This window comes from Arvicola amphibius, chromosome 4 (assembly GCF_903992535.2).
Source record: "Arvicola amphibius chromosome 4, mArvAmp1.2, whole genome shotgun sequence".
In the NCBI taxonomy this organism is placed as follows: Eukaryota; Metazoa; Chordata; class Mammalia; order Rodentia; family Cricetidae; genus Arvicola; species Arvicola amphibius.
Window position 1 is genome coordinate 83,197,931 of NC_052050.1, and position 27,632 is coordinate 83,225,562.

Below are 27,632 nucleotides of genomic sequence, written 5' to 3' on the forward strand. Positions count from 1 at the left end.
TACTTCTAGTTTGTTCTAAGAGTTATGCCAGTGTAATCAGAAAGGCCTGAAAGAACATGATGAGACTATGTGACAAAGAGATCCAAAGCAACCTCATCTAGATATGTTTCATTTAACTAATAAGAAATGCTTTTCTCACTTTTATCCATATTTACCCTCATTTCTTTAACTCATAAGTCTACCAATACATTGAGCCAACACTGTGGGAAGATACCACCACCAAAGTTTTGACTCTTTCTTTGCTTAAGAATTATTTACTGCCTAGAATCATAGAATAAAACATCATAGATTACACAAAACCATGCAATGCTCAAACCTAATATTGTCCACATCATATTGAGAAGTGTAAGATAGGATGAAGCCATATACTTCCAGGCACAGACTGTATGCTCTGTTGGCTTGTAGCAGACCCAGACTTTCATGGTAGCTATCCTAGTTTTTGGCCTTCAGTGATGGCAAGTGGCTCACCCAGGGGACTGAATCTTGTCACAGGCTCCTCTCCAGGGGAGTGTCTCCCTGAGCCTGTGATGGTTATCTGTTAATAGAAGGGAAAACAAGTTGTGAAAGTAGGCCATGCATATCACCGATAAACATGAAAATTTCACTGGCGAGAGCCTTCCTCTCCTTGCCAAAGTGACCTTGGTTGGCGCAAAGATGACGGAGTGCTTCCCTGCCTGGGTCTGACAGCATTGCTATCACAGCACGTTTGACAAATCGTTCACATTAAATCGGGGGGCACTTTCGGCAGCGCCGACGTCCCCTCTCCATCACTCCTGATTACCACACAAACGTCAACCATGGCACCAAGCACATTTGTCAGAGGGAGTAAAAAGCAGTTGTTAGGAAGACACTACCTGTCATGCTAATAGGCTAGAGCGTGTTCCTTTGTGTCCCACAGGAGACTACGGGTTTAAAAAAAAAGCAACAACAACAACAACAAAATGGTTGTCCGGTAGTTCCTGGAAATGCCTCTCTACCTTAGTATTGGCTGAGGGAGACGGAAGCTTGTCGTATGGGATGCTAGATGTCTTCTCTGAGGGGAAAGCAAGTTCGAATAGTTCCAGTGACTTTGTTATTTGGTGGCTTCTGTCATTTCTTGGTGGCCTCTTCAATAGAGGAAATGTATGCACTTTAATTTGATTAATATAAAATGTATAAAACGATTCTTTGATGTTCGACAGTGAACATGCTGCTTTTATGTTTAGTTTTTAGGGAGTCATTGGGAAAGAGTAGTGTAATTTTGCTGTCGTTATGTTCGGCACCCATACGGAGCCATGATCGACAGTCCTTGTGTCACATGAGTTTCTTGATAATTCAGCTATAGGAAATCTTTGGGTAGGCCATTCACCCATCGCTACCACCATTTTGTGGAGTGACTGAAAGTGATGAACATTGTTTTACCTGAATTGGGTAGGGGAGGCCACGTTTCTAGTCATGCCTCAAGTCCACTGCATCAATAATGTTTAGGTACCCAATAAGGAATGTACAACTAATGTAAATGATGCCTTGCTGACCTCACATTGCTGTCAAAACTATTTCCAAACTATTTTCCTCTTCTTCCTGAATCTTCTTTCATAAGTCAGTCAGAATCTTCCTTTATCTTTTTCCTAATAATGGTAGCATTTTAACCTTAAAATTAGGGAGAGATGGTCAGCAGTACAGCGTTCTTGCAGAGAACCCAAGTGTGTTTTACGTCATTCACGTCACACGGGTCACAACTACATGTAACCAGCCCTAGGGAATCCAGTACCTTCTTCTGGTCCCAGTACAGCTGCACACGTGTGCCCAAACCCATGCAGATACACATGTGAACATGCAAGGAAAAATAAACTTTAGAAATTAGAAGTTTTGCACACTAATAAAAATTGTGTAACATTAGCAATGATGTCAAAGGAGACAAAAGAGTTCTATGTTGGAAATCTACTTCATATAAGAGGGGGCTCTATAAATAGTGGCCCAGCGTAAAACTTCTAGCATCACTTAAGGGGCCTTTGTGTTAAAATTTGACAACACTTACTGTTTTACAGTTGTCCTGGTAGAGCAGTGAGAGGTTTTTTTTTGCTACTAAGAGTATAAAATATTTTATATAAAAATACATATTACATGTAACATATAAAAATATTTCCTCCTTTTATATAATCCTCACATAAGGGGTTAAAATGTGATAGAATGTTAGAGCCTGTAAGATAACTCAATTCTGTAACTCTAGTTCAGATGCCAACTATATGTCAGACAGGTAAATCAAGATTCTGTGGCCCTACCTTTATGTTTAGACAATTTGCTAGAGCATCTGGGAAATCACATATTTTACTTACATTTATCTATATATTATGCAGGTTATTACAATGCATCCAGATTACAGCTAGAGAAGAATGATAGAAATGACAGAGAACAGAGGGAAGTTAGGAGCTTCCATGTGCCCTCTTAGGGGTTCAGTACTAGAGATTACCCGAGTCCTTTTGGAGATTTTAAGAAGGCTTATCATTGATGTGTTTATATTCTTGGCTATTGATGACTAGCTCAAGCTCAATATATCCCAAGACTCTGATCCTGCCGTGGTATTTCTGGGTACCAGTCTCCATCCTGAAGCTAGCTAGAGTTTCTGACACCTATCATCTCACATGAAAGATGCTGGAGAGTCCAGTGGCTTTAGAAGCTCTGTGCTAGATTCCACAGGCAGACAGGAAATATCCAATGGTTCCTCTATCACACTGCCATGGATTCTTAGGAGTCTGCTCTTTTAAGGGATTTCATAAATACAAATAATAAGCTTGAGATATGCTAAAGTGAATGAAGACCTTACTAAATGTTGATTTCTTCATTTTAATATGAAAATATTGCATTAATATTTAATAATTAGTGCCATTGGGTTTTCTAATGACTATCCTTATCCTTATCATGGGAAATGGGGTCTGTTATTCACTCTTCAAATTTTATTACATACTTATTGTGTGTTCAGTATTTGACTAAACCTTGAAAAGACCAAGGAACTAGAATCTTATGCTAGTTAAAGATGAATTATTTTTAAGGCAAAATACTCCTCTGCTTTGGGTATGTCCACTTAGCTGATGAACTTCCCAAAGCATTTACCCTCACAAGTATCTTCCACTCATCTTTCTCCAGGCTTCCTGAATTCAGATCATGCTGCCTTTATTCTTAGTCATCCACTACTTATCCTATAAGTAAAATTTAAAGGTTTCAATCTGCTTAATTTTGTTTGTCAGGAGCGAATTTCCCCTTATGTTATATGGTGGTTTAAATGAGAATGGTCACATACTTGAACACTTGAATTCTTGGTCTTTAGTTAGTAGAACTTCTTGCGAAGGATTTAGGAGGTGTGGCCTTGTTGGAGAAGGCATGCCTCTGAGTCACCGAGGGTAGAGCTTGAAGTCTTAAAAGCCCATGACAAGCTCAGTCTTTCTCTCTGGCTTCAACTTCTGGATTTGGAGTGAGCTCTCAGCTACTGCTCCAGTGCCATGCCTTCCTGCTAACATCCTCCCCACCCCAATGGTCTTGGACTAACCCTCTGAAACTGTAAGCAATCTCACAATCAGCCGCTTCCTTTAAAAGTTGTCTTGGTTGTGGTGTCTCGTCACAGCGACAGAACACTCACAAAAACATGCTGTGATACATAAACCAGATCCAAGAAGGAAGGGTGAGGGTGCACCGGGTCCATTCGGTCTAGCTACCTGCGTGCCTCCCTGGAATTCAAGGTCCTGATGGTGAAACAAAAACTGTGTCCCAGGGTGTGGTCTGTGCATTGCTACTAAAGAAGCCTGAGTCTATGTCTGGGATACCCCCTCTAACCCTGACTGCGGAGCAGCGTGTTAGGTTGGAGTGTTCTGGTCAAGAGAAAGGATGAGTTTCGTCAACAATGTCTACATACTGACGTTTGAGGACATTGAACATGGCGATTGAATGATGGCTTAATTCATACCATTACAATGAAATACCATGTTCAAAATGACATTTAATGGTGTGGGTTTATTCCTCATCACTCTGGAGACATAGAAGTCTAAGAGCAAGACACGGGCTTATTTGGTATCTCCTTTTTGGCTTGTTAAGGGAATTTTCTCGCTATGTCCTCATACGGCAGAAGGGATAAGGCAGTAGGTTTATGTTTGTTGGGTTTTGTTTTTGAGGGTTTTTTGGGGGGGTGCTGTTGTTTTTATTTGTTTGTTTGGGGGTAGGGCACTTACAAGTCTCATTGGGGAGGGGTCTTCCTTTGTAATCAAATCTATTTCCTAATGATAACACGTTGGAGATTAGGTTTCCAATCATGAACGTGAAGAGCACGAACAGTCAGAGGACTGTAGAAAATGATACCAACTTACATTACATCCAAATACTTGAAGGCAATTTCGTACACATTGACCCCTGTACTTGTATTCCATAAACTTTTCTCAATGTTTATTTTATTATATAAATGCAAAAGGATGTCACAGTCTAAGGTTCAATGTTAGAATTTATCAGTTTATGATTGAAGCCCAGACTCCTGAACTGCTAATTCTTGTTACATCCCCCCCAGCCACACACACACACACACACACACACGCACACACGCACACACGCACACACGCACACATACACAAACACATGCTCCTTCCCACAGCCCAAAACTGCATGGCAGCTCCCTAGTCTGCACCATTCATTATATGACTAAGCACAAACAAGCCTGTTGTAGACCTAGGGATGAACTTCCACCCTGCCTCCCCCCATGAAAGATCAAATGGTAGAATTTATTTCATTTCCATAAGGCATGTTGCCTTATTTTCTTGGCATGTATGCACATTGCATGATTGTTTGAAAAGCTGATGAGTGTGGCCCTGTGTTAATTTCCATGGCTACAAAACTGAGCTCATCCAACAGTGGCTTAGCAGCATACAATGTGTTTGATACATCTTAAGTGCTGCTGCATTTAAAAATAACTTTAAAAGGTTGTAAATGTCAAGTTGAGATTTGAAATATGTCAGATAGCTGTCATTTTTACACCCTTCATTAATCTCAATAGGACTCACTGGATTGAATTTGACAAACTGTTATCATACATCGATGACACACATGCTACATTCATGTAGCACGTCCTTGATGTACAGAATGTTTTGAGGGAAAATTTGAATAGTTGACTTCTCTTTGACCTCATGGGTGACATGAGACCATCCGATGACAAGTGCGGCAGCATTCAACTCAAAGGTTTTCCAAATGGCAGCATTTGGAAAATCTTCAAAAGCCTTATTCAGAAATGGAAGTGTCCACTGGAGAGTGTCCAGCAACCAAAATAAACACATTTGCTCTAGGCATATAATTGCAAAATTTGGACTACAGCTAAGGCAAAGGGGTTTTGAATAATAATTTCAGGTTGGCAGATTTGAGCAGCGAGATGTGTGTGGAAGATGAGGTCTGACTATAAAAATAATATGATTATTAAAACTGATAAGAACTTCTGAGTATCAGATACCATGAAAACACAGACATAATGCTTAAAATGCAAGCTTTGGTGTAAGATTTCACATGTCCCTTTGCTAACCATGCTACTTGTAGCCCTAGGCTTGTCACTTAACCTACATGTACCTAAATAATCTGTAACACAAAATGATACTATTGACTTTACAGGAGTACTATGAGAATAATCCATGTCCAATGACTATAGGCTGGTTTTGATATAGGAGGCTGTGCTAGGTGCTTTCTGGTTTGATTTTAGAGTCACACTGAGAGGCAAATCATTCTAGTATTATTGCTCTCTTTCAAATTAAGAAACACAGCCTCCAAAGGATGTTTTATTTAGCATCCTCCAGCTAGTAAATGGCAAAGACATGAATCCCAGTGACTAAGGGGAGGGTTTTGGTCATCTTGTCCATCTGTAAAAGATGGAGATTGAACTAGACGTTGTCTGACCTCAACCATTTTTCAATACGGTGACAACAGAAGCTAATTTGTTTTCTTCTACTTAAAAAAAAACGATGAAACCTTAAGCCAAGGTCACAGGAAGTTGAGTGTGACCACGTCTAGACTGGTAGTAGGGCCCCAAGGCCGACACATCTGTATACTTCCTCTTTGTTTTCATTCAGGAAGTGTTGTGTTTTGAATACAGCTTTAAAGAAGATGCCAATAAATAAAACATCTGTTTATCTTCAAAATAGAAGTGAGGGGATCACTGATTTTTAAGTCCAATGTGATCATAATTTTTTTTTAAAAAAAAGCACAAATTTTATCTTATCGTTAATGTAGACACACATTTGAAAATCAACGAGTAAGTTAGACTGTTTTAATGTTAGAAATCTTTCAACAGCATTGGCTCCAAAATTCGCAGGTTCCTATCATCCACATGTATTTGCCTTTGTGTCAACAAATAAATGACATGATCAGAGTACCCTGATGGGCACCTGCTGCCCCTCATCTGCAGCAGATCATGCCTGAGGGGAATCAGTCTTCTGCTTCAAAACACACACGTCTAGTACCTGATAGGAGAAATTTCACATTTTCCAAATGACATTAGCTAGTGCAAACCATGAATGAACTCTACTGTGAGATACACAGCACCTATCTCCAGGCGATTTTTGCCCACGGGGGCCACATTGTTGCTTCAGATCCAATACAGTTTCCCAAATTTTGCATACGGGCCAACTGTCGACGAAAGAGGAGTTCGAGACCTCTTAAGGGCATGAGTTTTGCTTTGACTATTGAATAGCCCCCACAGGGCTTCTACATAGAAAGCTTAGTTCTCATTGATGGGGATGTTTGGGGAGACGCTGGATGCTTTGGGATATGGTAGCTAGATGACAGAAGTAGATCATTGTGTGTGAGAAACAAGTGTCTGTGGAGGCTATAATGTGCCTCAGCCAGTCCTTTTCCTCTGCTCCCTGGCCAACAGGCAAGAACTTTGCTCTTGTACAGCTTCCATTCCTTCACAGTGCTCTGTCTGACCAAAGTCCAGAAACCTTTGACTCCACCACACTAAAGACAGAAATGTTTTTGTAAATTGCTGTCACAACGTGACTGAGAAGAATTATTGTAAGGAAGGAGGGTTTATTCTGCCTTAAAGTCTGAAGATTTGTACCCCTACAGAGTAGAGAAGATACAACAACAAGAGAAGGAGGTAAGCGGGTCCCATTGCATGTTAGCTCAGGCATCAGACAAACAGGAAGTGAAGATAGACTATAAAACCTTAAGAAATGTCCTTCTCGTGAGGTACTTCCTCTAGCAGGAATCCACCTCTTAAAGGGACAGCAACCTTCCCAAATACCCCCAGCAGGTTAGACTGTTCAAACACATGAGCTTGTGGGAACTATTTAACTTTCAAAGCTCAATACTCTGAAATTATGAATAAAAATAAATGCTGTCAGGTATTTTACTGTAAGACAGAAGATAAGATGAACGCAGGGCAATGTGAACAATGTAAGAGTAGAACCCAGGTTTCTAGTCTTCTGAGCCTTGGTTAATTTCACTATATCATTCTACCATTTTCACTCATGAATACAAGGACAAAGTTGAGTCTGTTCATGAATATGAAAGAGAAAACATCTTATTTTTGTTTGGGGAGAGTAGAAATCGCTTTCAGATCTGATCCATAGGCAAAGGATTATGGGAGTCAAAGAAAGGTTTTCACACTTGTGATTTTTCTGGTTGTGCAAAAAAAAAACAAAAACAAAATACATCACAGGCATTAAAGAGATTCTTTGATGAATGTGGTCCATGTGGATGAACAAGGACCAATGGGAAGGAATTCCAGATAAGATAAAGCCAGTCAGAAGTAAACATCACATAGTACTTTCGGTCTTAAAGGTGATAGGTCTCTCACCCCCTTTCCCTTCTCATTTCCCCACAGAGTAAATTGGAGCCCTTATAACTTAAAAACAAGTGTCCTCTTTATAGCTGCCTGTCCCTGATGGCCCCAATTGGAAGCAAATACAGCTTTGTCTCACTGTGGGGCTCAGCATCCTTCCTTTCAGACTTGTTTCTGCCAGTAAGGAGTCTAGGGTGGAATTATAATTTATGAGACCTGCATAAAGCTTCTAACAGTACTCATAAACATTCTAAGCTGTGTTATCTCTTTTTCAAACTAAACCAATATTTTTTCAACAGAAGTAAATTTTTATTGTACAGCATTTCCATTTTGGAACATTCTGTTATTCAGAATATCATGGGTTTTTTTTTTCCCCTTTAACTTGTGAAATATTTGTTCATCATCATGATTCTTCCTTAGTGATTAGTGACTACTTAAATATTATACTGTCTGTTTTTACTGAGTGGAAAATAGTAGCTTTTAGAACCTGGGTGTTATTGAGTTGTCGGTTGGGAGATTTTGTTTGGTTTTGCCTTTGCCATTGTAATTAGCAAGTTGCTGACTCTCAATGCCGAGTCCAGACTGCTTGACCCATTTGTCCTCTGCTGCTGTTTGTATTCTTGCTTCTACAGAAACAGTGGTGATTCCTTAGTCAGTTCATAATTTGAGATTATAATCAACGTTCCTATTGGCCTTCTACAAATTAAATGGGGCACTGGGGAGAGAGATTCGGGCATGTGGAGTTGTAGTAGACCACCAAACCTGTAGTACAAACATGAAATAATCGGAATGTCTTAATTATAATTAAGAGAGACAATAAATTGCCAATTTTCTCCCGGTATTATTCACCGCATGAGGATAAAAAATAAAGCCAAGAAAAACTCCCCAACTATTCTGAATGATCATTCCTCTCAATATTTTTTGTGCTTATCATAGGCATAGAATCCAAAACAAGCTTTTTTATTGCCCCCTTTACACCATATCTACTTTTTATAGGGAAAAAAAATCACCTTTTTCCCCTAAGAAGTATCTGAACAAAAGGCCATTAGATTGAATCTTAGCTTCCAGATTTAAATGCTCATCCAAGGATAACAGGGCTAATCATCTAAGCTTGCAAAGAACACACAATCATAAAATCATTTAATTAAATTCCATCAATGCTGTTTGTTTTGGTGCCCATTTGGGTATTAATAACACCGTAGCTGTTTTTAATGTCAAAGGTTTACCACTTAATTATTGTCTTTGCTTATTGGAGATGTTAGCATCAATTTGTGGGGTTCCGTAATTGCACACTGGGTGCTGCTTCACCAGACATAGCATGTTTCCGGAGCTGGAAGATTCTCCAGACTGTGCTTGATCTGAAAAGGAAGTGGTAGAAATCAAATGAAAACATTTGTTAAATTGTACGAATGTAACGCAAGAAATCAGAATGGTTATTCAGGCTGTGAGTAAATTTGATGGGGTGTGAACTGATCTCTTTATCGCCCTCTGTTCATAGCATCCTTGCCATTGTCTGAGAAGGCAGCCCAATGCTTTTCCTTGTCTTAATTAGATTAAGAATGGATTAGAGGAGCCAAATCTATTATTAAAAAGGCAATTCTGCTGTGTTCCTGAAAACCTCCTTTCGGTTTTTTAATTTCTTAAATTCCACTGATGCAAAATAGCAAATGCCTCATTTGTAATTATGAGTGTGTATGCACTCGTTTAAAGGGCTGTAACAGTATTAAGAAAATCAGTTCTTCAATTGTGTTCAAAATTATTTCTCAAGAAAGAAGACAAGGAAGGGGGGAGGGGGGGGAGAGAAGCCTGTATTTCCTTATGCTGTCGTAAGAAAGCACTAAGAAACCAACAGAGTGATTGTTTTCCCCTTCTTTTGATTTACTCAAACATTTAAAAACAAGCATAGATGAGCAGAGAATTTTTTCCAGACACATTTGTTTTGTAAATTTACATCCACACCCCGCAGTACTTGCAAATGTAGGTTCCTCTCCTGCTCTTGAGTTAGACTGAACATTTGTTTCGTGGGAAACCTTGCACGATGGTAATCTCGTTTTGCATTTTTCTTTTCTACCTCCTTCTCTGGTGCCTATATAAATGGCACCCCTTGTTCTAGGTGTGGTGGTGGAACCTGGTCTAAACTTTGCGAAAGAGCTGCTTTGAACTTCAACCAGAGCCAGACTGTCCGAATGTTTTGTCTTTAACTTAGGGCTGTGTCGAGATGCTAGTTTCCTAGCTTCTCTGCATTTTAAAATGACTGTGCTGATATGTACCGAAAGCTTAGCGCAAATACAGACGAGCGCAAGGAAAAACGGGCGGCACTCAAAAGGGTCTGCCATTGGCCTAATACCGTCGATAACGGTGCTAGATTCCTGGTTTGGAGAGTGTGCTATGGTCATTCAAGATGAGCAGGCTTTCGTCAAGAAGCTGGGGAAGGTCTGCATAAGCACTACTATTTTTGCAACTTTATACAGCCAACACATTCCTTCCAAAGAAAATGCCAAAACTATTCATGTAAGCTTTAATCCATTAACTACTGAACTTGTAGCCGCAAATCTTGCTCCAACTTTCATCTACACTAAACTAATTTCATTTTGGTAACTGAAGCAGAGACCACCGCCCTTTGCAAGATTCACAATCGTCTTCCTCTGCCTACGGCTATACTGCATGCGTTCCCTTCCCTTTCTACTCTAATACTCTTCAATAGAAAGCCCATAACAGTAGGGCCACTTTAGCCCCTAACACCTAATACTGTGCTTTTGACATGGTGTTCTCCATGTGTGGCATTGAAGAACATTCAAATAGAAAGCTAAATCATGGAAGGTTGTTTGCTACACAATGAATGCGCTGTCTAGATTCTCAGTGAAGTATTTGTCTTGCAGGTGCTTTTACAACTGTTTAGTCACCTCTTCTACTATTTATTTATTTATTATTTATTTATTTATTTATTACTGGGGGGGATGCATGTACCAGGACACATGAGTACAAGTTTGCAACGCAACTTGTTGGAAATTGGTTCTTGGTTTCTACCTGTTTCGGAGGCAAGGAGGTTCTGTGCTTCGTGATCTAGGCCACTTGACCCTTAAATTTAGAGCCGGTTCTCTTCATCTCCCCCTTCTATCTCAAAGGAACAGTGCGGGAATTACAGATTCATGCCACCACATCCAACTAGTTACATAGATTCTGCAGATTGCATTTAGGTTGTTCAACTTCCACAGCTATGTCCGTTCAGCTGGGCCGTTTCTCTGTCCACCACGGGGTCTTTGGAGGACTGTGTGATGGGATGCAATTCAGAGATTGCTCACGGACTGCACTGCCTCAACGTGGTGCTACCCTTGGCACAGGAAATCTTTAAGGGATGTCTTAGAAGCCGGTGACAAATTTATCACTAATTCCCTGTCCCTCAAATGGAAATCAACACCATTAGCCACATGCCATAGTGACAGTAATGCTTATCATCTCCCAAGTGATTAGCATTCTAGGCACTTCGCATGTGTCCCCTCGTTTTAATTTTATTACATTGCCAGCTTCGAGTGTAGTGCAGTCACTTGTCCAGGGTCACACATGTTGCTTATGAGTGGCAGAGCTCGTACTTGAACATATGAGGTCTGACTCCAGAGAACACGCTCCTGTGTGTCTGCTAGATACCCCCTCCCTTTCTTACTTATGCCCTCATCCTTTTAAATACCAAGTGGCTATCAGCCCGGGAGACACATACGAATCATCTGGAGACATCTTCTTGGACTCATTCCCAGATACACTTATTTATTTTGTCTAGGGTGGGCATTCTGTGAAGCTTGCAAAATGATTCTTATGTGCAGCCAGGGTAAGTATCACACGATTAGCCCGCACGTCTGAATGCATTCAATGTCTGTGACTAGTGGGAGCTACTTGTTCCAAGTTCATTAAATCTGTACATAAATATAGCAAACTAGAAGAGTCGAACTGGCCACCCATATCTGAGAAGACAATGCTGGGGAGTTGAGCCACATTCTTGGCAATAAATGTCCCCACCTTTTGTCAAGTGACTTGTTTACCCATCCTCTCATCTACATGTGTTTCCTCTCCACACATCCTCCGCCACTGATGGGGATTTAAAAAGTGTTATGCATAAATAAAAGATGGTCTACATGATCCTAGGACTCTAGAGCCACACTCCTCTGGAAAATTAGGCAGTTTAGGTAGCAAGTGAAACATACACACACCCAAGGATTAAAAAAGACAACTGGGGTGGTGTCCCTGGAGCAGATTAAACAGTAAGTATTGCACTTTTTTTTTTTTATTAAAAATTTTCACCTCCTCCCCACCTCCCATTTTCCTTCCCCTCCCCCTCTACCTCCTCCTCCCTCCTCCATCTCCTCCTCCCTCTCCAGTCCAAAGAGCAGTCAGGGTTCCCTGCCCTGTGGGAAGTCCAAGGTCCTCCTCCCTCCATCCAGGTCTAGGAAGGTGCACTTTTACGGGAAATCGCTACTAAGTCTTATGAAGTAGCCACACAGAAATGCTACATCTATTTGTGACTTTGTAGATATTCAGGAGGCTCCTGGAGTCTAATTTTTATTCATATGGTTTGTTTTTATTTTGCTGGTCAAATGTGAAGTTACTCAAGATGTCGTTCAGTTTTAACACTATACTCACCAGTCAGCATGGGTGATAATGGTATGAAAAGGCTTTTTCTACAGTTTTCAATGTGACTAATGTCTTCATCTTGCTAACTAGGAGCATTATATGCCACGGTTCTGATCTTTCCTCACTAACTACCTAAATTATCCAGTTCCAGTCTTTATCGGAAATTGGCACCCTGACTGTAGAAGAGGTTTAGAGTTTTGTGAGCCCTGTTCCCTCGTCTGTAAAGTTGACATTGAACTTGGAGGAATACGGTACATGATTACAGCAAGGGTAAAAAGGATGGTCTCTTGATTAGAACTGGCTCAGATGGACCAGCTTGCTACTGCTCACGAGCTCCAAGACTAAGTGGAGAACTAAATACGCATTGAACTAACTTTCCTCATCTATAAAGGGAGACATAAGATACCATGCTAATGGTGGTCTGGAGAATTAAACTGTGTAAGCAAACTGCTTAGATCTAGTGGAGCCCTTTGCCTACCTGTAGTAAAAAGCAATGATTGTCATAAGTATGGATTAGGCAAATTGTTACCTATAACTCTGATCCATTACTTTCGTTGGCCTTGAGCTTGAGTAAACCTGATCTTTACTAAACTGTCTCTGTCCCTCATTGCACTGACCCGTCACAACTTCCCCCTATAACACCTACTTTTCAAACAAAGACAGATCCAAGGACGTTGAGCAGAAATATAGGTTGTAAGAATCTCACTCCCTCTAACATTGTCCATATTGTTTAAGAACTATTGCATATAGAACCAGAGGGGAAAAAAATCTCTGTGGGAGAATTAAAGGCAAAGTGTGATTAATAATGAATATATGTATGGATTTTAAGAGTAGGGTTGGGCTAAATGTGAAGAGTCAATAAATGCCTGTTAGCCTTCTTCGAGGTCAACAGTCGGTCGGTGACTGGTTATGCAGGGCAGCCAGGGCATCTGCAGCCTCTTCACGGCTGCCCTCCAATCTGATAACAGCACATGCAATTAGGAAACCGTCTCCGTAATAATGGTAATCGGTGTACACCATGAGGACAGGGCACAGCTGTGGGTGCACTTGGAGAGGGAGCGCAGAGAGGAAGCCAGCCTCCAGCAAGCCCTTTGCAGTCCATTTGTGAAGCAGTTTTTAGGTTCGCCTCCATCAAAACCGACTGGAAGGAATCTTTTTTTAAAAAAAATAAGTGCATGACTCTTGGCCCAGAGACAGTCCGTGGTTTATTGCTACTTTCCCATCACGGTCATGCATTGTCCATTCTGATGGTGTGGTAACCTAAACAGCTAACACAAGCAGTGTGGGGGACAAACGTTGATCTGGGGCATTTTTATTTCTTTTGTTTATTTATCTGTTCATCCATTTACTTCTGCAAAACTGAGCTCAGTGTGGGCTGGAGAAAAGCTGCATCTTTTCAGGCTGCATTATCAGCTTAGCTTCGCCTCCCTTAGAAATGCTGATGCTTGTAAGTGAGAGAGCTTCTCGCGTGGATTTGTAGCTCTTCCTTCCTCTTTCAATTCTGTAGAGACATAAACTTGAGGGAGAAACGTAGACACCCGTCTCTGACCTTGGAAGATGTTTATACCAGTACTGCAGCTTTGCATCCCAAGTTACTGAGTCTCGTCTCCCCCTCCCCAATTTCCTAACCCCTAACCCAATGAACTCTCCCAGCTTTTTCCGATGCAAAAGAGTCTCCATTCACAACTAATTCTGAATAATTAATGATGATATTTGCATGAGAATATTTTTATTTATCACTTATAGATTTCCAAATCCTTTATACATCGATGTTCTTGCTGATCCCCATATCAAGACTAAGAAGAGGAGAAATGGAATGAATGAGACTTTAGACATTCCTCTGTCCTTTCATCTATTCGGGAAGCATTTTAAAGTACTTATGTGTGTTTGATATTATACCAAGAACAATGTCTACAGCATCTAAAAGGAAGGCAAGGTCTTTATGCACTTTGCAGGGAGAGCCAGGCACTAATTACATAAATGAGTGAATGAGATCATTTTAGATAATGTTATTACTGAGAAGGAATGAAGCAAGATGATGTCTTCGGAGACAGTTGATGGTGTTTGTTAGAGGCTGGGCTATGGGAGAAAGTTTGGCAGGGGTGATAATATTCAGGTGGAAACCCGAATGACTAAAAGAAGCCCTGGTAAAACAAGAGGGAAGCATACCAATTCAAAGATCTTGAGAGCAGAAGAATGAGACGATGACAGCAGGGACGGGGACGGACCACTGTGAGTTTCTTTGCCTTTTGTGGTAAGCGTATCCTTTGAGAATCTCGGCTGTAGAGCAGGCGCTGTGTCCTTCACTCCTCCTCCTGGTTAGGGCTGGAAATGGAACAAGGTCATATAAATAGGATGAGGGTTCATGGCATGGTGAACTCATGAAAGAAAGGATGGCCTTGGGGGGGAGGGTGTTCCTGGCTTAGTACCTAACTTAGGGGTGTAATTAGCAAGCATGGCTGATAAACTGAGATATTCTCAACGTGGTAGTCCCTCACTGTATCCAAGATCAGCTAGGGAAGCTTGTTTTAAGAGGCAGACTCCCATGCCACCCCACCAACTTCAAGAGTGACCTTTTGATACTAGAGATGTCTGTTTTCTTTTTTCTAAGATTTATTCATTTTTTTAAATACATTGGGGCATTGCCTGCTATGTGAGAAAGCCAGACCCCCTGGAACTGGAGTTACAGACAGTTGTGAACAGCCATGTAGGTGCTGGGAATTGAACCTGGATCCTTTGAAAGAGCAACCAGTGCTCTTAACCACTGAGCCATCACTCTAACTATGTGTCTACATTTTCAACAAAATTTCTGAGCTACTTTCTATGATCAAAAGATCTGGGAATAAGCTTCACTTAAACTTCTCACAAGAACTTCTGACTATATTATAATACACATGAAAACAGAAGTATATGTTTACAAGATGCTTACTAAAAGTGGTGTGGGCGGTCCCAGATTAGTAGAACTAGGTGCTATATCTACTAGATCTATTTTTCCTGAAAAATGTGTTTTATTTATTCTTCTTACATTTAGTTGTGTTTGCCTGATTTTATGCATATGCTTAATTTATGTTCAGGTATCAGTGCAGGCTAGAAGAGGATATCCGATACCCTGGAACAGGAGCTACAGGCCTTTGTGATCTACTTGACGTGGGTACTGAGACTTGAACCCAGGTCCTCTGCAAGAGCAGCAGATGCTCCTAATGGCTGAGCAGCTCTCCTACCCCTGTGCTGGACTAGCTCTACACAGATTATAAAAGCAGCTCTGTTTTTAATATACTCAATATTACTACAAGCACAGCCAGTAAAATTGGGAATTAATCATATTTCTATTTTAGTTTCATTTCACTTATTTGATATTATCAAAAAGTTAGATGGATGGATGGATGGATGGGTGGGTGGGTGGGTGGGTGGATGGATGAGTGGATGAGTGGATGGATGAGTGGATGGATGGATGGATGGGTGGGTGGATGGAAGGATGATAGATGGAGAGAGAGAGAGAGAGAGAGAGAGAGAGAGAGAGAAGGAGGGGAGGGTTTGAAAGATTGTTCAGTGATTAAGAGCATCAACCACTCTTGCAGAAGAGCCAAGCTCCATTCTCAGTACCCATACAACATGGCTTAGAGCTTCCTGGAGTCGCAGCTCCATGAGCATCACATGTCTCAGGGCACCATGAGCATCTGTGTTCACATGTGTGCGCCCCACTCACGTACACACAATTTAAAAATTAAGAATTTTTATAATTAAGCATGCCAGCAAACCTCTGAAATCTAACCGCTGAAGACTGAGAATTTTATTCCCCATCCTCACCTCCTAAAAAAGAAAATAAAGAACACAGGTGAGTCATGCAGCTTGGCGTAATTTAAAGAAAGAATAAGGCATGAGTTGAGACAAATTTCTGCCCAAACATCGGCAACAGTTTAGGTCTTGCTGTGTTCTTCTCTTCTGAGAGAGAACCTCCTGATCTTCCATACTACTTCCACTGAGAGGGATGCGGCTCTCTCTCCAATCCATTGTTTCTAAGAAAATCACTCAGATTCTGCAGACACAGCACTTCTTCAAAGTAATGTCTCCATGGGCAACAATGGCAGACCTCCAGCCAAAAGCACAAAAAGGGCCTCGGAGCCTTTTGCTCCGTGGATACCCCCACCTCACTGGCTATGTGGGGAGGATGGGGCATGGTAAGAGCGCCTTTTCCTGACAGTTTTCTTTAGACTTTCCCTTTCTGATATTTTCATCTTCTGCTGTCTTGCCAAAGCCAAGTCACTTGTTACTCATCTCTTCCTGCCACGACTTGTTTTTTGTTTGCTTTGATTTTTGACAAAAGATGTATGGCTATTGGTGCATGTACTGAGGAAGCATAAAGGGCACTTTGAAAATCCAGTAATTTCTCTGAAAATCTTATGCCATCCCCCAAATCAAATGCCACTGTAATAATTAGTAGAAGGTGGCGTTGCTTCCAAAGTAAACTCTCCTTTTCTACAACAAAGCCAATTGATTTGAAAGTGCCCTCTACCTCTCTCCAAAAAGAAGTGGTGTTGATTTTATTTTCTAATACTAAATTCTGTTAATTATTATTTCTTATTTTAGCAGAAAATTGCCAGAGTCCCTACCCCCACCCAATCTGGTTTCTTCGTAGAAATTTTTGTTGTTTTGGGTTTTTTTGTTTTGTTTTGTTTGCCTGCTTGCTTGTTTTATCTTTCAGATTCTCTACCTTCAAACAACTTAGCCTGAGCAATTTCACTTTGCTTCCTAACACTATGCTTACCATTATGCTTGGGATAGGTAACTGATGTTATTCAAGTCTGTCCTCCTGTAGGCTACTTTATGGTCAACAAGGTTTTGTGTACCTTGCATACAAGTTCTTCGTAATTCTTGAAGTTGAGTGACTCCCAACTACCCATACCTGCATCATACCTAGATGTTCACACTTACAGAGTCCCAAGAGGATATTTTTGTGCAATACCTATCTTTTCTTCTGCTGTGCAACTGTTGGGTTTGTTTGGTTATGGGAGGGAGTATATTTTTGTTGCTGCATATTGGTTGTATATATGTTGATGATATTGGGAGTGTTGGGCTATGTGTGTTAGTAGAGGATGTTGCATGTTGGATGTGTAGGCTTTCATTGCATGTTATGTGTGGGTGTATGTGTACTGTGTGGTGCATGTGTGTGTGCACACGTGAGGAAGCATAGAAGATCTTTGCTTCATTTTGTTTTGGTTCCCCTCCCCATTATAATCTAGCAAAGTCAACATCTCTGGGAGATGTCAGTAATTATTTAAAAGCAAGGTGATTTTCATCTGCTACTGGCCAGTCTGTGCCATACATCTTGCGTGGCACCTCCTGACCTCCCCAAGACAGAACTCCTGATATAGCATGTTATTCATAAGGTTGAGAAGCACATTCAGAGTCTGGAGTATTCTGAGTCCCTCAATAAAGGCTGCAGGATTTAGCAGCTTTTCTTGGACAAAAGCTGATAGTGCTGTTTCGCTTAGGAATTCATCACCAGCAGACGTTCTGGGGATGACAGCATATATTTGATAATTTGCTTACCAAACACTTAGCTGTGGTATTTATCTGCACCCATAGAGCATAATAGAACTATAAATTGAGTGTTTCTTGTATTTCACCTATCTCGAGTCCTCAAGGAACTGCCTACCCTCTTCGCTAGGTCCACAGCTACTTTTCCCTCACTTATTTCTATTCTTTGAGGCCTTGTTCAGCCAACCACATCCTTGAATCATAGAGAGCTGTCACACATCACCTTTGCAGAAAGGAGAGACTCCAACTTGTGTCCTGCATTTTCATTGGCTGCTGCTAGTTCTTACCGCTACTGTTTCAGATTTGCTCTATGAAAAGTCAGAAACGAGTGCTAAGTTGATTTTTGTATCTAGCTACTACCACTCCTTATTATTTACAATGCATTTAATTCCAGGCCCTGTGATGCAGATTTTTACAATACATGACTACTTTCTGGTTGTAGTCCTTCCAACAATTCACACTGATTCTTTAGTCCATGTTGACCTTAATTCTCTTATTAACACATACCATGTCACTGGAGCCATCCAAAATGCTATTATTTAAACATTGCTTATCAAGGTTTTTAGAGACAACACTCACAGCAATGCTTGCAAGTTATGAAATATTTACTGATTTGGGTGATAATCCCATGTGCCTGTGCATCTCAGATAAGTAATAAACAAAGGTAGAGGCTAAAATAACTACACCCTGGATAAAGAAAGTCTTCCCAAGTGAATAACTTATCTATTGTTTTTTAACAAATTACCTTAAACCTCATGGTTTAAAATAACATGAACATTTCAAAATGCACACGTTTAATTTTGTGTGACAGGAATTTGGAAATGGATCAATTAGAAAGTACTAGCTCAAGACTGTTCTTGAGGTTACAACCAAGATATCTGCCCAGCATCAACCAACAGAAGGCTTTATTGGGTGCTGTGGTTTGATTGACTATGTTTCCTAAAGTTTATGTGTTAGAAACGTAATCTCTTGAGCAGCAGTATTGAGGAGCTGGGTCCCTGGAAGGTGATTAGATTAGTAGGGCTTTGCTGGGGAGTGGATTAATACAGTTATCACAGGCCTGGGTTAGTTATCACCAAGCTTAGTCTCCTCTTGTTCCCTCTGTCGCACACTCTTCTGGCCTTGATCCCTCCATGAGATAATGAGCATAAAGGTCCTCATCAGATATGGCCCCCGATCTTAGACTTCTACATCTCTGCAAATGTCAAAAAACACTGAGTTTTTAGTATTGTGTTTCACAAGCAAAAATTAGCTCAGACACTGGGACTGATGGATTTTTTTTCTGGGTGGTTTAGTTAAAATGGCATCATTCCTGTGGAATGACAACTTGCTCTTTCATCTTTGGAGAAGGTGGGATCTTGTTGTGATGCAGCTGAGGACCTGTTGTTACTGCCACATTTTGCTCCTCAGCACACAGTCATTGAGCTCAGTCAACATTCAAGAGACAGAGCATAGGCTCTGCCTTTGGCGTGAAGATTAGATACAACAACTTCACAATTCTCTAGCTTTATAATAACCATATATATTCAAAAATTGAGGTTGTTGCCAATTTTTTAACTGTGATTCAAGATCCCAATTCATGGGATCAGCATGGCACTATAAGAAGCAAGGTTCATTGGTCCATGGTATGATCTCAGGCTGGGCAACAACTCATTGATTTCCATGCCATATTTCCATCATGACTTCCCAGATGGATAGTTATACTTAATAAACTTAAACCCATTGATTGGTGTTATATAGAAGACAGTGCCAATCCTCTCTGTTCATTTGGTTAAGTGGCTCTTTTTAAATAAAAACAGGAGCATGACTCCGTTTGGAGTTATAAACCTGACTTTTGTATATGACTCACCTGAAGCTTTAAAAAATAAAAATGACATCTGGGCATGAGCCCAGATCTCCTAAATCATAAATTATAAGGAATGGGTCCCTGGGAATTGTTGCATTTTAAAGCCGCAGGCAGTTTTGATAGAGCAGTATTTCACAGCTACGGCTAAGGATCATCCAATTTGCCCACTGCCTACAGTGGAAAAGGACAACAGCAAACAAAGGGGGAATCATTTATGGTCCCAGGAGCACCCTCAAAAAAGGTTCAGCAGTCTCAGCACTTTTCTGAAAGAGCCTCTTGATTGACAAAGACAGGCTGCTTGGGCAACAGATTTCCATTCCCAATGGCACAAACAGTAGGACAGAGGTTCTCAACCTAGGGGTCGTGTGACCCTTTCACAAGGAGTCACCTAACATCATCAGAAAACACAGGTGCTTACATTACAACTCATACCAGGAGCAAAATTACAGTTATGGAGTAGCAACAAAAATAATTTTGTGGTTGGGGGGTCACTACAACATGAGGAATAAAATGAGCATGAAAGGCTGGCAGCGCTGGGAAGGTTGAGATCCACCACACCAGAGGCTGCCACCGTGGTAGGTGACTGGCCCAGAAAAGCATTGTTCATGATTTCCCAAATACAATGGCTCTCTTTCTGATTAGAGTTGCCCTTCTTCTACCCAACGGCTTCCAGGGAAACTACAGAGCATCGGGGATGGCATGGGACTTAGAAGGCAATGTCTTCATTGATTTTTATTTCATGAATTGGAGCCTCCATAAAAATGGCACAGACTTGTTTTACAGTGTCAATTTGTGGAATTGAGGGGCGGACTGTGAAAACCCATCCATTCTCCCAAAGTTTAAGCCACCCTAATGAATTAATCCATAGATAATGGATTGAATTCAGTGCAATTACCCTAGTAAGTAAGGCTTGTTAAAAAGAGATAAGGCAACTCGCTAAAGAAAACACCAATTTCAGCTATTAACTGGATTTCATCTGGGCTCTGATAATTCAGCCTATAAGTTTCCTTAAAAAAAAAAAAGAACAGAAGGTCTTATTTTCAATGCAGCGACCAGATGCTGCTGTTTACCTGTTGATATTATGATTAGAAGAAGACACTGCTTGTGGCTCTGATCACAATCTTCCTAAGTCCTCAAGACACCTAGAATGGGTAATTGCTGTCCCTAGGAAAAGTGTGCAGACAGGAGCCTTTCATTCCATCAGATGGAAGTTTACATGGGTTCCAACTCTGCTCCTACTATCTTAAATTTTCTAGTCGCATCTAGAGGGAGCCACATTATTTTGAATAAACTCTGAGGGCCATTATTTCTGTAGATAACATGCAAACAGAGATGAAAACAATCTTGGCTTACGTTTAGAGTTGGCCAGCCATGCTTCAGAGGGCATTCTTCACAGGCCACACTCCTGTGCCCCGCATGGCAAACAGTTTCCTGACATCTTTAGACCTCGGAAGGCTGTCCTAGTCAACCAACACTCTGATTCTGTGGTAGCTCACCTGCATTTATTATGTTCAGGTTATTATTCCTATTGATGGACTCAGCTTTCTGAGTACATAATTTCCTCTTTGTCTTGGGCTTTCTAGAGAAAGAGTCGAGGTTATTTCCTCTCCCTTTCGAGTGTTTTATTTTCAGAGGTACTTGTCCCTTTTCCCCTTTGCCATATTAAAAATTGTTTTGCTTCCATCGTTTATAGGTGTGGCACAAAGGCTATGATTTAACATTGAAGACCCTGTCTACTATTCCTTTGCTTTTCAAACATTGAAAGAGTTAATTCTTGTGTTCCCGCCCCCACTTTGCTCACAATCTGGAATTCTTTTTCTGTGATGGTATTCTACCTCCTGACAGTCTACCATAGTTCCCAGGCAGTCCTTCCTCTTTTCTAGAATGGCCTGTTTCCTCCCTTTCCCATAGTTTTCCACATATACACCTGCTTTTCTGTTCTATGCAGTAAGAAGGTGTGTCATAATATAAGGAGGCACAGAGAATATAGGCTATTTGCACATTTCCCTGGGCTTAGTTTATGCTTATTATATGAGCTTTTAAAAAAATGACTTTATGGGACTAAGGCTATTTTATAAACCAGGAGTAGTTTTCAGAATAGGCACAGAGAAAGTCTTTAGAACAATATAATCATTACTGATATTCTACAGTTGACCGTTGGTCTCTTTGCTGATATATTCTTAATTTGTATTGCTTATATTGTCTTCTAAATATATGGATAACCGTCCAAAAGAAGCCTGTGCCTTTAAATCTTATATAGTTGAAATGTTAATAGAGCTGCACAAGAAATAACAATAGGTAATTATCACCATTCATTAAGTACTAATCTATCATGAACCTGGCACTCTGCTATATTAACCCCACCCCAAACAGTCAATGAAGTAATCCTATAATTATCAAAATCATTTTCCACATTCCAAAAGTGAGGACTAGAGATCCAGAGTCAGAACGTTTGAGTGCTAAAATTAGATGTTGAACCAAGCAAAGGGATTCATGTTAAAATTCTTAATGCTACAAGACAGAGACAGCCTGTATTTAAATACCAATTTGATCCTTTCAAAGATAGTAACTTCAGATGTCCATCCTCATTGCTAAAGCCTCAGTTTTCCCATCCATAAAATGGGGATTTTGATAGGATTTCCCCCCCCCATAGTGTTCTTCTGAAGATTAAATGAACTAACCCATGTTAAAGTCCCTAGCAGATTCTAAAGGCCCCATAAATGTTAAGTATTAATATTTAATTTGATGCCTATAAAACCCTGGGCACCTAAATCTTATGCACACTGCAAGGTTGGTACGTATTTTTTTCAATTGATTATTTTTACATCACAATCTCTGTGGACCAAAATAGTTTAAATAAATCCTAGGAAATCCAGGACGGAACAAGTACATGAATTGACTTCACACTAGAACATAAAACCAGGATGGTATTTTTCAGACTCGGAACACTTTCCAGGCTGACTGATGAGGTGATAATAACATTCCCCACTCACCTTTGCAGTGTCCGGTAAACACACACAGCTGGATCTCTCTTCCTTCTGTAGGCAGTCAACTACAGTAAGCCCACAAAGCTCTCTCGAATTTGGGGCGGGGGGATTATTGCACTTCTTATGCTTGATGTCACCACCCAGGGTGTGTTATAATCACGCAGAAAGACATTGCTTGTTGTATCTCGTTGTTATTCAGTCCCTGTTGAGAGAAGAGCAGACAGAAGAGAGAACAAATGAGACAGAGCTATAGGAAGCCCAAGTATAGCATATTGGGCAGCGTCAAAGGTCAGCAATATACGATCCTTTCAGCAACCACCAGTCTCCAACGGAAACGTCACATTTTCTGGCATGATTATTTCTAAAAAATATAATTATTATGTATAAGGTATTTGAAAGCAAACTGGAACAGAATTCTAGAAATGCAACATTAGGTACTGTGGCTACCTGGAAGGGAAATTAGCAAGGCAGAGATACATGGAACTCTATCCATGAGTAGCTTTGTTCCATTGGGAAGGCCCCAGAGTGGGAGATTGTCACCTGAGGCAAAAATATGAAGAAAATTGATTTCTTTTCAGTTTACCTAGGAAAGTGTTCCCCAATGTCCATATGTAGCCAACAGGGCTTTGGATCACTGGCAGAGATCGCTCTTCTATTGAAGCCCTTGTGCTTGTTATATATTCATGTATGCACTCATTAGTTATTCATTGGAGTTCTCTGTATACTGTACACTGCTGTGAGTGTTGGGGATTGAAAGTAGATCTGATCCCTGCCCTCTTGTTGCCTGCCTATTACACTTGGGGGAAACGGTAAGGAAATGGGGAAGACACATAATAACTTCAGATAATGGCTCAGCATATAAAGAAAAGACGGAGAAGTCGGGGCTGGGTGGCAGAAGATGGTCATGGGAAGATTTCCTGAACTCGGTCATTTGAGCCATGGCTTTAGCATTAGGAAGGGGCAGCTGTGGAAAGAGCTGGTTTGATCCAGGAAGAGGAAGCCAGTGGCGGGAAAGCTCCTACGACAGAACCTGGTAGATGTGGACAGAGACAAAACCTGGACACGGCTCAAGAGCAAAGAGCAAGAAGAGAAAGGTAGAGCATGATGTTAGGTCTCACAGGCTCCCGCCTCTCCAGTGGGCATCTCTAGGAATGGGCTTTCATGGACCACTGACGGCTTAACTTCTTTCTTTAGCTTCATCTCACTTTTCCTAAAAATGTTTTTTCTATCTTCTTACATTGTGGTTTTTTCTCATTAACGTCTCTTTCTCTTGAAATATTCGCTGTAGAATTTCATTCTTTAGAAACTTCCTTCCTAGCCTCAATTCCTCAAGTCCAGACTGGGGCAATACATTTGCCATCTACTTTTGTAAACACCCTGGCCTTTCCTTACACAGTTGAATCCAGCACTGTAAATATGGCTGGTTATATGCCAACCCCTCTCTTGATGGTGAACACTGTGAGGGTGAGAGTTGAACCGTCATTGCTCAACACTTTAGCACATGCAATGAATGATGCCAGGCAGCAGGCAGACAGAATATACTGGAAAAAAAGTACTTACTGACATGGCCAGTGTGTCCACTGCCCAGAGGAAATGACTACAAATGAGTCTAATTCTTCCAAGTCATAGCTGGATCGAGTGGGGGCTTTAAGTGCTGTCTATAGAGAAGCCCAAGGAGCACCTGGTCAAGAAGTCTCTAGTGTCTTCCTGCCCAGAAGTGTAAAAAATGGAGCCCTTCTGCCCCAAAAAACCACCCTTGGTCCCACTGATTTGGATGGAGTCTGTGGAACAAAGCAACCTGGATCCATTGTGCCAGAGAAAGTTCTTAGAGAAAATTATTCTATATTCTGCGTAATAAATTGTCCTATTACAAAATATATGAATACACATACACGTAATAAAATGCCCAAATGACACTGGAGTAGGAAAATCAATAAATCTACTCAGCACTCCATATTGAATTGGTTCTTTAATGAATTTTCGTAAGGCAGCCACGGGAGCCATATTTAAATCTACCCAGTTGAGAGAAATAAATCGATGATGAGTTGTGAAGTGATTAAGCTTCTTACCATTCCATTCCAAAGGAGCCCCTTTATTTATTTTGCTTGAACCGTGGCCCGCTCTAGAACAGGTGACTGGCATACATATATAATGGCATAAGCATCACAGCACAAAAGCTACCACAAAGCAGGCGCCATCTGGTTGTTTTTAGTCGACTTATTTCTCCTCTGAAAATACTCCAGGAAGGAAAATGCCCTACCCTGAGTCACACTGACAAGAATTGAAAACGGAGAGTTCATGTGACTTGACAAACATATTTTACTGCCACGAAATGGGATTTTCTTTCATTATCTTGTATCATTTTCTGAAATACAGTTGACCGAGTTTATAGAAGAGCTAGTGGAGGGAGAAGTTGAGGATGTGTGCAAGGTTTCCAGGTCATAAAATAAAAATATCAGTGAAGAGTGAATCTAGGAGGAAATAAAACTTAATTTTGGATATTTTGAGTTTGAAGTGTTGGTGATACATCTATGTGGTTACACAAGGCAGAGAGATACATGTTGGGGATGTAACTCACTTTGTAAACAGAGCTGAATAAAAGGTGGAAGCTGGATGGGTCCTCTGAGTGACTAGAGGTGCATAGATTTAGCAGATGTGGCTTCAAGCCCTCTCTATTTACAGTTCTTCCAGGTTAAGGAGGTGAACTTGTCAACCCTTATAAACTCAAAGAGTTCTGAAAAAGAGAAACAATTAAGACTAGGATAGTTGATACCCATCTCCAAGGGAAAAAAAAATAAAGATTTGAATACGTCTTGAAAGAACAATAAGTGGGATTTTGGAAAGGAGAGTTATTTGAATACATGCAGGAGTGATTGGAGCAAGTCAGTCAAAATATTCTTGAGAACATATGTCCAGGGCTGAGTTTAATCTAAATACAGTTTCTTCATAACATCAAGTAGACTATCACTTGATGTTCCTTACAGCATAAACCTCAAAGATCTTCCTAAAGCAGAAGTGAATGATGAAGGGGGACCTAACCATTGTATTCTTCAGCTTAGCGCCCGGATGCATAAACTGGAAGACTACTTACTCCTTTTCTTCCCTCTCTTCTTCTCTTACTCTTTCCCTCTCTCTTCTTCCTTTTCCTTCATCTTTGTGCCCTTACGAGTCACCATTTTCCCTCTCGTGGGTTCAATTCTACTAAAGAGAGGTTTGGTTACTCAGTAGAAGAGTGGCTGAAAAATACCCTTAAAAACCATGATAGATCCTGGTGCAGTTCCTACATGAAGGGCGATATTTTATTATCAACAGAAAATTTGCCTTGGTCCACTGACTCATTCTCAGGAGAGGAATTCCCTTTGCTTATCAGGAATGGTTGGACCCTTCCTTATGGGGCTGCTTGGTTTCCACATTGCCAATTCCGTGGGCTTTGCAAATGTCATACTTCTTCCTCTTTATGTCAGCTGCAGGAGAACTTGAACCTGGAAAGGGGTTTGTTTTCAGATTAACTACATCATAAAATTAATGGATGGGACATGAGACCCCAGAGCAGAAAACGTGACTCGAGGATCCACAGGCTTGGAAGATGGAAGAGAGGGGTGGCTTAATTTTCTTTGCCATAAATATTTGGCCAATGACTGAACTCCAGTACTGTTATGAGCAAGGAATTCTGTAGATATTCCACATGGACTGTAAATACTTAGACGCCTGCTACCTGTCAGGTTAAGGCAAACATCCATGAAGTTCGGAATTCTCTTCTGGGAGTCATTGTTTGTAATCCAAGAACTTGGGTTGGATTACTTATTCACACCAAGGTTTGCTATTCTACTGAGCTTGTAGACAGTGCTCCAGAAACATCTGAGGAAATTCACTGGTTTCTCTTAAAGGAGACAGAGGAAAGTTCAATGACTTGGTCAGGATCATTTAACCTCTTAAAAGAAACCAACACCTATGTTAGGACTCAAATATTTTGATTCATGTTCCAATGTTCCCTCTGCATCATCAGGAAGGGAAACAGAAGTGATGGTTCTGCTAATGAAGTTCTTTAGCCTCGTGCTTAAGTTTAAGGAGTCCCCCTGAATCTCCTCATGTTCCCAGCACATTAGAGGCCTCCCCCAAAAATGTTCATTTATCCTGGAAAGCTTTTCCTTTTGTCTGAAACCATGGAGATGAGCTTTCAAAAGGGAACGGGATGAATATCAGTGAAGGGTGTGTGCACTGGCTTCCACTGAGGGGTCTGTGGTCAAGCATTTACCTGTCACTGTGTTAGAAGAACCTGGCACAGTGAGACACCAACTGAGCAACCCTACACTCTTATTGTGGAGAGTACTGTTGCTCAAATGTTTGCCAGGAAAGAAGGAAATTTCTTGTCACTTAGTTTTGCACATCACGGTAAAATGGCATGTATTTTTATTAGCATATGAAATTGGAACAAATGTATTCTAGAAGATACTATTTACAAGTAAGTTTGTCTAATGTAGATTTTTGTAATTTGAAGCCATCTACCATCGAAATAAAATTTGTATTTTAAGGGTCTCTTCAACAGTTCATGCACTGAGCCCTTAGTCCTTACCCTCAGGGACGATTTGAAGGGCTAAAAGTTTTATGAGGTAGAGTCAAGTAGGAGGAAGTTGGGTCACTAGAGGTTATTAGTACCCTGGCCCCTTCCTTCTTCCCCCTGCCTTCCAACAACCAGGAAGGTAGCTGCTTTCTCCACCACATGCTCTCACCGTGATGCTCTCTCTGCATCACCACAGGCACCAAAGCAGTGGGGCAGCTCATCACGGTCTGAGACCTCAGAAAATGTGAGGCCAAGTCAACTTTCCCACCTTACAATCTACTTTTCTTAAAATTT

General features: G+C 40.8%; 1 protein-coding gene across 6 annotated transcripts in view; it reads left to right on the plus strand.

Moving 5' to 3' along the window:
* The window catches only part of Tenm2 (teneurin transmembrane protein 2), a 961,804-nt gene that overhangs the window by 301,582 nt on the left and 632,590 nt on the right, over positions 1 to 27,632 (plus strand). Inside the window, exon 5 of one of the 6 annotated variants that reach the window (XM_038326022.1) lies at positions 20,959 to 21,000. The exons of the other annotated variants lie outside the window; for them this stretch is intronic. Within the exon in view, the coding sequence (XP_038181950.1) occupies positions 20,959 to 21,000 (42 nt within the window). The remainder of the gene's footprint in view (positions 1 to 20,958; positions 21,001 to 27,632) is intronic. 6 annotated transcript variants of the gene reach the window in all.